This window comes from Chinchilla lanigera, unplaced genomic scaffold, assembly GCF_000276665.1.
Source record: "Chinchilla lanigera isolate Chin_1 unplaced genomic scaffold, ChiLan1.0 scaffold00050, whole genome shotgun sequence".
NCBI lineage: Eukaryota > Metazoa > Chordata > Mammalia > Rodentia > Chinchillidae > Chinchilla > Chinchilla lanigera.
Genome location: NW_004955451.1, coordinates 13,538,200 through 13,551,354, shown reverse-complemented (window position 1 = coordinate 13,551,354; position 13,155 = coordinate 13,538,200). Strand labels below are relative to the sequence as shown.

The following is a 13,155-nucleotide window of genomic DNA, read 5'->3' as shown; positions in this document are numbered from 1 at the left end:
GCTTGCCAGGCAGGCGCTTTTGCCGCTGAGCTAAATCCCCAGCCCCCCCAGGCTGGTCTTGAACTCTCAGTGACCCTCCTCCCTCAGCCTCCCAGGTGCTGGGATAATAATCCTGTACCACCGTGTCTGTCTGCCAGGATCCCCTTTCCCTGATAAACCTGGCAGATTTTGAGGAAAGGAAGTTCTCCCTGAGCTTATGCTGGAAAAACAGGCTCATTCTTATTTTCTTCTCAAGGGGATTAGTATGGGCACAAGAGTTTTGTTTTGCTTTTTGAGACAGGGTCTCACTATGTAGCCTAGGCTGGCCTCAACTCATGGTGATCCTCCTGCCTCAGCCTGGCTATGCTGGGATGACAGGCGTGCACCACCACACCTGGCTAGAATTCTGATTCTTTGGAGCAGAGAAGGGACCCAGCTTGATGTGAAAGGTCCCCAGAATAAACAGAGATGCGACGGCCCATGCCGCCTACCTCACCCGCAGCTCTGCTGTCCTCCCTCGCGCCCACAGGAGGAGTTGAAGAAGCTGTACACCCAGCTGGAGGTCCGCAAGACCAAGGAGATGGCTGCTAACAACCCGCACCTGCCTAAGAAGCGGGGCAGCTCCCGCCAGGGGCTGGGCCGCTCCTTCATGAGGTACCTGGCCGAGTTCCCCGAGGCCCTGGCCAGGCAGCACTCCCGGGACTCCGGCTCCCTGGGCGGCAACAGCTTGCCTGGCTCCTCCCGCCGCGCGGGCTCCTCCCGCCGCCCGCTGCTCAGCGCCGCCGGCCACCAGGATGCTGAGGGGTCCCTGGCCCTGCACAGGTCCCACAGCACCTACGATCAGCACCACCAGCACCGGGAGCAGGAGCCGCCCCTCCTGGGCTCCACGCTGCAGAGGAACCCGTCTAGGAAGGCCCTGGGGCTGGAGGGCCGGGAGCCTGCCTCGGGGCCGCCCACCCTGGGCTTCCGCTCAGCCAGCGCCCACAACCTGACTGTGAGCGAGCGGCTGCCCCGGGCCCGGCCCAGCTCCCTGCAGAAGTCGCTCAGCGTTGTGGCCAGCACCAGGGAAAAGGCCCTGCTGGTGGCCAGCCAGGCCTACCTGGAGGAGACCTATCAGCAGGCGAAGGAGAGACAGGAGCAAAAAAGAGCTGAGGCCGCCGCGGTCAGCCCGCTGCGGAGGCCATCGCCCAGGAGGCTGGAGCGGGCCCGGGCTGCGCCCCTGTCTGCCCCACCGTCCCCTGCCAAGAGCAGCAGCATGGACAGCTCTCAGGCCTCCGGGACGCTCCGGGACGAGAGTGGCCGGAGGCTGCCTCACCCACCGATCCGTCACCAGGTCTCCTCGCCCACCTTGGGCCTGTCTGCCGCCTGCCTGGCAGAGCCACACATGCTGTCTCCCAGCTCAACCTTGGCCCCAGTGCCCATCCCTGCCCTGGCACCGGCCCCAGCACCCCCCCAAAGCCCCACCTTACTCACTTACATCTGCCCCTGGGAGAATGCGGAGCTGCCGGCCAAGAAAGAAAATATGACCCAGGAGGGTGTCTCGGGGCTGGAGCAAGGCGGCCACTCCCTCACCCCAGCTCGAGCCAAGCTCTGGAGAGCCCTCTCTGTGGCGGTAGAGAAGAGGGTGGCAGGGGACAATGAGATGGACACGGAGGACGGGCGACTGCAGGGCGAAGCAGATGGCGGGGATGAGGACAGGCCCAAGATCTTCTCGAAATCCCACAGCCTCAAGACGCCCGCGCAGCAGGGCTCCATGCGCAGCCTGGGCCTGGCCATCAAAGCGCTGACGCGATCCCGGAGCTCGTACAGGGAGAAGGAGGGCAGCGAGGACAGCCCCCGGGCAGAGCAGGGCAGGGCTGAGGGAGCGGCCGTGGCCGTGGCTCCCCGGTCTCCCAGGCTGGGCCGGCCCAAGGCGGTGAGCAAGCAGGCGGCCCTGGCACCCTGTGACGATGAGGAGTCCCTGCAGAACCAGCAGAACGCGCACACCAGCAGAATGCTCCAAGTCCGTCACCAGGAGGGCAGAAGAGAAGAGGACAGAGGCCGGAAGCTCTCCCAGGGCCTAGGGGAGCACAGAGTTGAGCGGGTGGGGAGACCAGGGCTTGCCACGCTGAGGCAAGTTTTTGGGGACAAAAGTGCTGAGCAGGCCAAGGAGGCCCCAGCAGGGCGTCAGGAACCGCCCAAAAGTGGCCTCCAGCCGCTGGGCAGTGCTGACTGCGGGGTGGCAGAGGCGTGTCCCTGGGAAGCGCAGTCAGACTCGGGTGGGCTGGACAGTGGCAGCAAAGCCCACGTCTGCCCCTGGGAGGTCAGTGAGGGAACCCCCCAGAGGACGGCATCAGGACAGCACCTAGGTGACTCCCAGGGCGAGAGGGGGACACCCACGGGCAAACCGGAGCCCAGAGGGGCGGCTGTCACAGCTCGGAAGAAGCCAGAGAGGCTGGTGCGGAGCCAGGAGGCTGTGTGTCCCTGGGAGGGCGCCGACCCTGGGGCCACGGGCTCGGGCCGTGCGGACGGGAAGAAGCTGGAGAAGCCTCGGGAGGAGGCCCCTGGCGCAGAGGCTCGCTCCCCTCCGCCTGCCAAGGCAGAGCTGTGCCCCTGGGAGGTGGGTGCAGGGGGGCAGGAGACACCGCCCCCAGGAGAGAGGAAGCTCCCCCAGGAAGGGCACAGCGCCCCCAAGAAAGCAGCCTTCTGGAGGAGACAGAAGCCACCTGGAGACCTGGAGTCTCTGTGTCCCTGGGAGAGCACAGATTTCCGGGGCCCCTCGGCCGTCCCCGTCCAGGCCTCAGGAAGCACAGGCAGCAGCGTTGCCGAGGTGTGTCCGTGGGAGGCAGGAGACGCTCCTGACCCCAGGAAAGCAGAGGTCTGTCCCTGGGAGGGCAATGAAGGAACAGAGCATGGGACTTCCGGACGGACGGCTTCAGGAGACCCTCAGAAGGCTACGGAGAAGACGCCTGGAAAAGCAGGAACCCAAGGTGTCGCCTCGAGGGAGAAGCCTGAGGCACAGATGCCAAAGCAGGAGGCAGTCTGCCCCTGGGAGAGTGTGGGACCCAGCAGTGCACCCCCACCGCCCGGTCCCCAAGACTCAGAGAGACCCCGAGCTATTTCCCAGAGGTCGGGCAGCATGGGAAGCAGGGCTGCCAAGGTCTGCCCGTGGGACGTGGAGGACGCCCTGGTGGCCGAGAAGGCGCAGATCTGTCCCTGGGAGGTGGGTGATGGAGCCGGGGACGGAAGGGTTCAGGGAGCTGAGGCCATTAGAAAATCTCCAAACGCTGCAGGAAGGGCTTGCGCAGGTTCTGGGCCCAGTGAGACACAGAAGCCAGGGAGGCCAGTGCTGGAGGCCTGTCCCTGGGAGGCCTCAGGTCCAGGGGAGTCCTGTGAGCGTGAGGACACTCTGGACTCTGAGGGGCCGAGAGCGGGATCCCAGGACCTGGGCCGCGTGGGCTGCAGGCCAGCTGAGGCGTGTCCCTGGGAAGTGCAGGAAGCTCCCACCAGTGACAAAGCCAAGATCTGTCCCTGGGAGGTGAGTGAAGGAGCTACCGGGAGGGGAGGAGAACAAGATGTGGGGAGTAAGTCTTTGGGGCGCAGGGAGGAAATTCTGGAGAAGGGAAGGCTTCCCTCCCTGGGACATGGTGTAGCAAAATGGGAGGCAAAACTCTGCCAAGAGCAGGAAGCTATTTGCCCTTGGGAGGACCAGGACTTGAGGGAATCATCTTCCCCAGTCCCCAAAGTCTCAGACTTGTCCTTGGAAGTGAGTACAGAAGCGACAGAGAAGGAGGACCTGAAACACGACTCAAAGCCAGGCTCCCTCCCGGGGCACCAGCCCCAGGGAGAAGCGCCAGCTTCAAAAGCAGAATCCACGGCTGAGGACACGGGAGAAACAAATGAGGCGCAACAGTCTGTCCGTCCAAGGGACAGCGGGGCGCCACAGGGCTCTCTGTCCCACCCAGCCAGCCAGCACCCTGCCCAACCGGAAGCCAGCTTCCAGGCCCCGGGCAGTGCGGGGGCCAGCGTTGCCCACATGTGCCCATGGGATGCTTCTGACCCGGACGTGTACAAAGCTGACAGCAGGGCCAAGGCTGAGATCTGCCCCTGGGAGGCCATGGAGAAAGTCCCTGAGAAAGGAGCTTCAAGACAAGATGGAAAGGGAGACTCTCCAGAGGGGACAGGAGGAGCCCTGGGAAGACCAGAGCCCCAAGGGGTGGCAGTTCAGGAAATGCCCAAGCTGGCAGACCGCAGGAAGCTGGAGGCTGTGCATTCCGGGGATAGTCGGGATAGTGGTGGCCTGTCACAGCCGGCCCCGTGCACTTCTGAGGCACACAGAGGTAGATCAGAGGCCGCAGGCCAAGTGGGGGCCGGGCTGGCGGAAGTGTGTCCGTGGGATGCGGAAGAGACGCCCTCCGCCAAGAAAGCAGAGGTCTGCCCTTGGGAGCTGGGTCCAGGGGCAGCAGGGGAAGGGACCCTGGCACAGGAGGCAGCCGGACGGTCCCAAGGGCAAGAAGAGGTTTTTCTCCAGAAGGCAGGATGTGCAGGAGCTGAAGGAGACTTTTCAGAAGTGGCAATGACACTCAGCAGAGAACAGGACACAGCTGGCCTCTGGCATGGCACAGGGTCAGAGGGCCTTGTTCCCCCGGGAGACGCTCTGGACGCTGATTATGACAGATGCAGCCTCCACGGAGCAGGCAGCGTGGGGACCCAGATAGCAGAGCTCTGTCAGTGGGAGGTCACAGATCCAGAAGGAAATAAAATAAGGGGCACCATGGCAGACATCTGTCCTTGGGAAGAAAGTCAAGCCCCGTGTGAGGAACCTGGGCTCCTGGCTTTAATAGCGGCTCAGACAGAGAATGTCCCCCCGACCTCTGAGAAGTCGCTGTGCCTCCCGGTCAGCTTCATTCCGGAAAGCAAGAGCTCCCACCCCGAGGGGACCAAGGGGAGCAAGGTGGCGGGTTCTGCCAGTTCCCAGGAAGGTGTCAGAGAACTGCAGGGACCTTCAGGGCCCTGGACCAGCATCACCCCCGAGCTCAGTCTCCGAGAAGCCGAGACTCAGAAGTCTTCCCCCTTAGCTGAGGACCAAGGACAAGTGGCCTCGGGAGCTCAAGAGGACACTGGCAGCTGTCCCCCTGCTTATCCTTGGGACTGCGAGTAACAGCGCCATCAGGTGAGGTCACAGAGCTGGCCCTCGGGAGCTGAGGGCATTCCCACATCCTAGCGTTCAGACACTTAGCCACTTCCCCTCCCCAAGAAGCCAGACATCCACTCAAATGAAAAATTAGTAAGAAGGGTAGGGCTCAAACCCCAAGGGAGGGCTTACCTTCATGTTACAAACTAGCTTTCCTTCCTGCCCAAGAAAGCAAAAGCCTAGGCCAGGCGTGATGGTGTACGCCTGTAATCCCAGCACTTGGGAGGCTGAGGCAGAAGGATCATTGCAAGTTTGAGACCAGCCTGGGCTACAAAGTGAGCTCAAGTCCATCCTGAACTGCATAGGGAGACCCTGTCTCAAAAACACAAAAAACAAACAAAAAAAGAAAGCAAGCAAGCAAAAGCCAGACCCTCTGCTTCTAAGGATGCTCCCTCCCACCCACTGGGAGCTCTCAGATGAGAGTTGGACATTGCCCCTAAGGCCGGCTCAGCCAGAAAGGACATCAGCAGGTTCCAGAGCAGGGAGACCCAATTCTCTGTGGCCTAGGAGAGCAGCACTGGGGGAGAAGCAGCTCGACCATGCGAGGCAATGGCAATGCCGGGCCTGGGGCCCACGGCAGGTAGAAAGTCTCCACCAAAGCTTAGCAAGCAGCTTTCCACTTCAAATGGAAAGATAAACAGGACAACTAAAAGGCCTCAAAATTGCTGCCTGAAAAGCACCAAGGAAGGAGTCTTCTCCCTCTGAATCTCGTGTCCGATTCGTTGCTGCTCACACCGGCCCTGCTTGACCGCAGCAGACAGGCAGGCGCGGACGCCCGGGCCAGCATCTGGCCTCCGAACGACATCAGGAACGGAGCGGGGAAGGCAGAGCAGCTCTCCGGGCATCTTTCGCGGGCCTCCTGCTGGCTTTTTTATCCCTTTTTCTCCGGTTCTGTCCCCTCCTCTTGGCCTCCCAGTGCTGTGAGTGCAACCGGCCCTGCTCGAGTGACAGCCACATCAGTCTCCTCTCCGGCACAGCCTGAGGAAGCCAGCACTGGGACCACCTCTGCCCGCAAAGAGCACAGCTGCAGGGCAGGTTAGAGGGCGCAGGACGGAGCGGGTAAATACAAAGCCCTCTTTCCCAGGCAGCTCGGCTCTCCTCTCCCTGACAGCGGAGCAGTGTTAGGTAACTGCAGGGATTAGATGACCATCCAGAGGGAAGCAGGAGGAGAAAAACACCCAAGCAAGTCCCCGAAGTGGTGGAGGAGAGGTGGGGAGACAGGAGGCTAACGGGGCACAGGTGGCAGGGACCCTGGACGCCCTCCAGCAGTACGGGTGGATGCCACCCCTGGCGGGGGAAAGGGCGAAGACCACACATCCAGGGGAGACAAGGAGTGCAGGTGCTCTGCCAGCCACAGGGCCTCCCAGGACAGGCCGCGCGTTCCACATCCAAAGGGGCGGAGGGTGGAGGCAGCCCTCTTCCTCCTCAGGGGACAGCTGCCCTTGCCCTGGGCTTCACAGTGGTGACGGAAGCAGGTTGTGCCTCTGCCCTCTGCCCACTTAACCCCACCGCTGCTGAGCCAGTGTGGGCTTTGGCAACCGTGTGTCCCAGAATAATCCTGTGGGGTCTGATCCACCTGTGGAGAGCAATGTCGCCCCCACACTGACTTGTGAAATAAACTACAGAGGTGAAGGAATAAAGAATGCTTTTTCTGAAGTGCTGCAGTTGGCTCTGGTTTATTCGTAATGGTCTTTTTTTTTTTTTTGGTTTTTTGAGACAAGGTCTTGCTGTTTTCAGGCTGAGCTTGAACTCACTATGTAACCCAGGCTGGCCTCAAACTCTCAGGGATCTTCCTGCCTCAGCCTCCTGAGTGCTGGGATTAGAGGCGTGTGCCATCACACCAAGTTATTTCTTTCCCCACCTTTGGTTTTTTGAGACAGGATATAGCTCAGACTGGCTTCAAACTCAGGGCAATTCTGCCTCAGCCTCCCAAGTGCTGGGATGACAGGCATGCACAACCATGCCTGGTCTTTTTCAACACAGCACAGCAGACAGAGTAAGAACAGTGGTGGTTCTGACGTGCAGGATGACGACACTGTGGCCTGTGGGACTCGCGGGGTCTGGCTCTGTCCTGGCCAGTGCCCAGAGCGCCAGCTGACACTGCGGATGAGCTCTGCCTGCGCCTCCCGCCAACCCTTCACCTCTGGGGCATTTGCTCAGCTGGACTGATCCCACGGGGAAATGAAAAGTGCACTTATCCTCTGGCTCCCTGATGGCAGCTCTTGCTCCGCTGCTGTTCAGGATTACCCAGACACCCGACACACCCAGGAGAACGGGGCGGGACTGCACATTTGAAGCAGTTCTTATGTACTCAAGAGAAATCAACGTTGATGGCTGCCTATTAAGTGTGCCTTTTGGGTTTTCTGCCCCTCTACCCCGCAAGATTACCCCCCTTCCTCCTACTCCCGGCTACAGCTCCCGCTCAAAGCACTTCCCCTTTGCCTTAATCCAGGGCTCGGGCAAATAGGATGTGCCCACAGCCCCCGGCACGCACGCTGTACACACATGCACATTTTAAGCCAGAAGGGCTGAGACTAAATCGCATCAGGGTGGCTGCTTGGGCTTAGCCCCCGGCACTGCCTCTGCCCGAAGCACACACAGCTCCGCTCCCGAGGTCGGCCCACAACAGCTGCTGTGAAAACACCGATGTTCCACAGCCCCCTCTACATGCTGTTTTGCTGAAATGGTAGCTTCAGAGAGATAAGAGTTAGGTTCTTTATTTTTGACCTGATTCCAGTTTCTTGGGAACCCACTCAATGCAAGAGCAGAAGAGATGAGTGCCTATGTGAAGCAACAGGCTCCGGGGGAGTGGGGTACGTAGCTCAGTGGTGCTTGCCTAGCGTGCCATACCCACGGCCCTGGGTCCCGACCCCACCACGCAAAAGAGAAAAGTAACAGACTCCTGAAAGCAAAGTGCTAGGCTTGAAAAAAGCAAGCAGGAGGCTGGGGATGTAGCTCAGCAGCACAGTGCCTGCCTGGCAAGTGCAAGATCCTAAGTTCCATTCCCAGTACCAAAAAAGAAAAAAAAAAAAAAAAAGTAAATTTTTTTGGTTGTTTCTGGGGTGCTGGACACAGAACCCAGGGCCTTGCACATGCTAGGCAAGTGCTCTACCAGGAAGTCTTACCTCCAGTTGTATCTTTTTTGCTGTTGTTTTTTTTTTTTGTCTTTTTGAGGCAGGGTCGCGCTATGCAGTTCAGGCTGGCCTTGAGCTCACTTTGTAGCTCAGGCTGGCCTCAAACTCGGGACAATCCTCCTGCCTCAGCCTCCCAGGTGCTGGGATTACAGGCGTGCGCCACGACACCCAGCTCCCAGCTGTATGTCTTGAGACACAGTCTTCCCATGCTGCCCGGCTGGCACTGAATGGGAGACCCCCCGGACTTGGGACAGGCCGCTTCTAAAGGGCCCGCACTAGAGTAATGAAAGCACCAGTACCACGAGCCACGCGTGCTGCCGGCAGAGAGTGACTTCTCTCGTCATTCCCAGATGACACAGGACACAGCACGTCCAGCCCACACCCTCTGACAGCCCCACAGCTTTCAAGGCTCGAGAAGGGCTGGGCTGTCACTCCCCACATGGGGCTGGAAGAACAGTGGAGGAATTTCTCAAAGGCATCAGCGCGCCTTACTCCTGCCTCCTCCCAGACTTTCAGAGCCCAACGGGAAGCAGCAAAAAACAAGAGCCAAAGGCTGAGGGATAAATTTTCTCTGCATTTGTTCTTCTGGAAAATGTAAATGCCGATTCAGTCGGTCAGTGTATGAGAAAACACACTCTTGAGTGCTGCCCTATTCTACACACACTAATTCTAATCCAGGTCTGGACGTCCTGGAAGTCACACCACTCACCGTGTGCCTGCCTTGCCCTTCTGCCGTCTGAAGGCTGGTCTGCTCCCTGCCTGAACCCACAGCATGAACAAAACCCACCGCCCGACAGCATCTTATTTCAGCTTCTGATCCCTGCCCACAGTGAACGCTGCCCGTCTGCTCCCAGTCTCTGCCGTGAGAAATCAAACTGGCACAGGTTTTTGTTCTTCTAGACATACTGCCCTTTACCTAGACTCAGAAGCTGGACAGATGGAGAGGGGCTGGGTATGGTGGTGCATGCCTATCGTCCCAGCACTCGGGAGGCTGAGGCAGGAGGATTGAGGCGAGTTCAAAGCCAGCCTGGGCTACAAAGTGAGCTCAAGGCCAGCCTGAACTGCATAGTGAGACCCTGTCTCAAAAAGACAAAAAAAAAAGACGGAAAGGGACCATCGCTGTGCACCTCAGCCATCTCTGAGACCAGCCTGAGCCATGGCTGCAACAAGTCTGCCGGGAAGACCCACGAGGATGGAGGAAACAGGTGGCCTCCAGCAGCCTCGCCACCCATGTTGCATCTTTCCCTCAGGCTTGCGGGGGGCTGGGGGCCTCTCCTGGGCTCTCTTTGCAGTTCTCCCATGGCTGCAGCTGGGGGCCAGGAATCATCACCGTCTGAAAGAGCAGAAGGCTGTGTAACTACCAAGCCAGCCCTAGGTCCCTGGTGTTGCACCATCCCCTCTCTCCACTAGGTGGAGCCCGAGAAGCACAGCTCAGGAGGACACCGTCCAGCCAACTCACCTTAAGGATGGGCTGCTTTGGGGGCGCCCATGGGGGAACAATCTTGGCGTGCATCCTCCAGCTCCCATAGGGATTCGTCAGGTGTTTTTCAAACACCACGTACTCCAGCACATCCTTGGGCACGTCTTCCTGCCCGTACATCAACCGGCCGAACCGATCATAGATAGCCAAAGTCTGTGGGGACAGAAGTCAATCTGGCTCTCAGCTTTTTATTGTTGGTTTTTTGCTTTTGCCAATCATTTTCTGAACAAATTATGCCAGAATTGTGAATCTAGGACTAACTGATCAACTGCTAGGATGCGAGAACACCTACACCATGTCGTAGGACAGAGCCAGGAAGACCACGGTGACTCTTTCCTTAGAAGCTACAGCGCGGGAGCTGGGCTGTAGCTCAGGGGACAGCAGCTGCCTTACTCGCACCAGGTCTTGGCTTCAATCCCCAGCACTGCAGAAACAAATCATCCCAACCCACAGCCCCGCGCCGAGCCCCTACCTGCCGCAAGTGCATGCGCACGGTGACCTGGCCGTACATGTTGCCCTGGCTCATCAGGCTGGAGCAGCGAACCTGAGCCACCCGCGCTGGCTCCAAGGACTCCACGAAGTTCCAGCGGACGGTCTTGTATCTGAGGTCCCAGACCATGTCCTAAGCGGAGAGAACAAGGCCGCGGGGAGTATGGTGGCCCGCCCTGCTCTCCCTCCCTGCACTTCTCCGCTGAGGCTGCGCTTCCCACCAGAGGCCCTCCTGTGCCTGTTCTCAGGGTGTGATTAAGCGACGGGCCACACTCACCTCGTGACACTCATAATTTGAGACCTACCCACCTCCTTGGCGCCCCTTCTCCAAGGCAGTGAGAACCACACCCCGTGCACCCCCAGTGCACCCCAGGCACCGCGTCACAACCACCAGCCGCTGCGCGTACCTCTGCCGGCTGGGCATCTTCTGCCCCGCACCTTCCCACAGGGAGAGGCGCGACTCTTCCAGGGGCACGGGGCTATGCTGCTAAGACTAGGTTTGCTGCACCCGTCCCTGGAGAGACCGGTAGAAACTGAAGCTGAATTTGTAGAAAATGAATTACGCTTGAACCTCTGAGCCGCAGAGAGCAAGATATCCCATCGCTGTGTAACACAAGCCGCTGTGTGGTGTAGACTCTCGCGGAGGAGCAGTGTGTTGCCACTCCCGACCTCAGCTCTACCTGTGGTTGCAGGGCCACCGCCCAGGGACCTTCCCTGTCCTCACTTGCCACGGCCCTTACCACAGGCCACATCCAATCACGGCTGCTCAGCTGAGAACAAGGGACCTAGGCTTGCGCCTTAACCGTCCTCTGACTTCAGAACAGATCCTTCTTAAGAAAACCCAGAGGCGGTGCCTACCACCTGTCCCCTCGGGCGCCCCACCGAGGCTGGGAACCTACCGGGAAGCAGTGCTCGGTGACCAAGGTGTGCAGCCGGTCGTGGTCGGAGCTGGGAGAAAGAGACAGGCGTCAGGGCCCCTGCTCTGGGATACCCTGCACGCAAGCTGAGCATGGCCCCGAAGGTGGCAAACGGTCCATTTTTAGAAAGGTTTTCTGTACATCTGGTGTAAACCAGACAACATGCTCGGTTCTAGGGACACGAAAGATCAACAACATACTGCATCAGAATTTCTGAGACCTAACAGCACAGGAAACATTCAAATCTTCGGACCAGAAAGAAATTTCTCTGAAACCCCTGTACAGGAAGGGTCCTCACTGGGCCTGGAAACTTATTTGTGCGCTAAGCTGGGCGGGGCACAAAGCGCACCACTGTGTAACAAGCAAGGCTGCCTCGGCTCCTCTCACTCTCAGGCATCAGCATTACCAGCGCTTGGCCTCCTGCCTCACACTCTCATCCTTCAGCCTTGCCGAAGACCATTACCTGTCTCTCCTGGCTCTTTCCCACCCCACCGTCATTTCTGTTCCTGGAAAAATGGTCTTTCACCTTGACTCTGGTCATACTGAAAACAAACCACAAGCCAAGCTTCTGCAGAGAGGGGGTTGTAAGAGGGCTTCTAACTAAGAAGTCTCAAATAAACCTGGGGCACACCACGTTTCTCTCAGACATGTATGACCTTCCCCCACAGTTTGGGATTTTACAGTCAATCAACTCTTCAGCCACAAGGGGTCAGGATTAGCTCTACCATGCAGCTCTGCTTGCCTTCCACCTCTATTCCCAACAGAAAAATTCAGGTCGTTTCTCCCTCCATGGGCCTAGATTCAACTAAGCTGAGATGACAACTACTGTGACAACCACCATAGCTGGCACCTCTGATGAACTCTTCCTCTTCACTATCCTGCCCTAGAAATCTTCAGCAGAAACAAATTCCATTACAAGTTCACTTAATTTTAAAACAGAACCTACAATAAAAAATAAAAGACGCCAGGCATGGTGCAGCACGCCTGTAATCCCAGCACTCGGCAGGCTGAGGCAGGAGGGTCATTGCAAGTTCAAGAACAGCCTGAGCTACGAAATGAGCTCAAGGCCAGCCTGAACTACATAGCGAGACCCTGTCTCAAAAAAAAAAAAAAAAAAAAAAAAAAAAAAAAGGAAGACATCTGCTTCTGCAGCATAATGGACTGAGCTAATGTAGACTCACTCCTCCTACAAACATTTAGAAATGCTGGACAAAGTAGAGCCAGCCACATAGACAGCGAGCTCCGGATCGCCTGGCTTACGGTTACTGTCACACGTGGACACACCCACCAGCTGGAGATACTGTAAGCCACAGACTCATTTGCTCATCCAACCTACCTTGTGGCCAACTAGGAGCCAGGCCTTGCTGCATGGCCCGATGTCTCACGACAATTTCATACTGCAGACTGGTAGCCCGGAAAAGGGTCAAAATTAAAAATTTAAGTATAGCTTTCTGCCAAATGTGTATTACTTTCACACCACAGTAAAGGAAAAAAATCCTAAACTGAATCACTATAAATCAGAGACCATCTGCACACACATTTTAGAACACACTTAGCCAGACATGGTGGTGTACACTTGTAATCTCACAGGCTGGGGCATGATTGTGGAGTCTGAAATAGGCCTGGGACACACAGAGAGACCCTGTGTAAAAAAAATAAACACACTACTCGGGGTGGTGGTACAAGTCTGTAATTCTAGCACTCGGGAGGCTGAGGCAGGAGGATCCGAGAGTTTGGGGCCAGGCTGGGCTCTACAGTGATTTTTTTTTTTTTTTTTTTAATTTTAAAGAGTAAGGGGCTGGGGATTTAGCTCAGCGGCACAGCGCCTGCCTGGCAAGCACGAAGTCGTGAGTTCGATTCCTGGTACCAGAAAAAAATAAATAAATAAATTTTAAAGAGTAAAAGAAGGACAACATAGCAATAGGGGATTGGGGCTGGGGATTTAGCTCAGCGGCAAAGCGCCTGCCTGGCAAGCGCAAGGTC

General features: G+C 57.8%; 2 protein-coding genes across 2 annotated transcripts in view; one reads left to right on the top strand and one right to left on the bottom strand.

The window, feature by feature from the left end:
• The window catches only part of Gpr179 (G protein-coupled receptor 179), a 14,238-nt gene extending 8,877 nt beyond the window's left edge, over positions 1-5,361 (top strand). The window contains exon 11 of the mRNA XM_005394606.1: positions 509-5,361. Coding sequence (XP_005394663.1) covers positions 509-5,119 — 4,611 coding nt within the window. The 3' untranslated portion in view covers positions 5,120-5,361. The remainder of the gene's footprint in view (positions 1-508) is intronic.
• A 4,012-nt stretch (positions 5,362-9,373) lies between these two features.
• Mrpl45 (mitochondrial ribosomal protein L45) overlaps positions 9,374-13,155 on the bottom strand; it is a 23,742-nt gene continuing 19,960 nt past the window's right edge. The window contains exons 5-8 of the mRNA XM_005394273.2: positions 11,155-11,203; positions 10,239-10,388; positions 9,746-9,919; positions 9,374-9,619 (exon numbers count right to left, since the gene is read on the bottom strand). Of these exons, the coding sequence (XP_005394330.1) occupies positions 9,533-9,619; positions 9,746-9,919; positions 10,239-10,388; positions 11,155-11,203 (460 nt within the window). The 3' untranslated portion in view covers positions 9,374-9,532. The remainder of the gene's footprint in view (positions 9,620-9,745; positions 9,920-10,238; positions 10,389-11,154; positions 11,204-13,155) is intronic.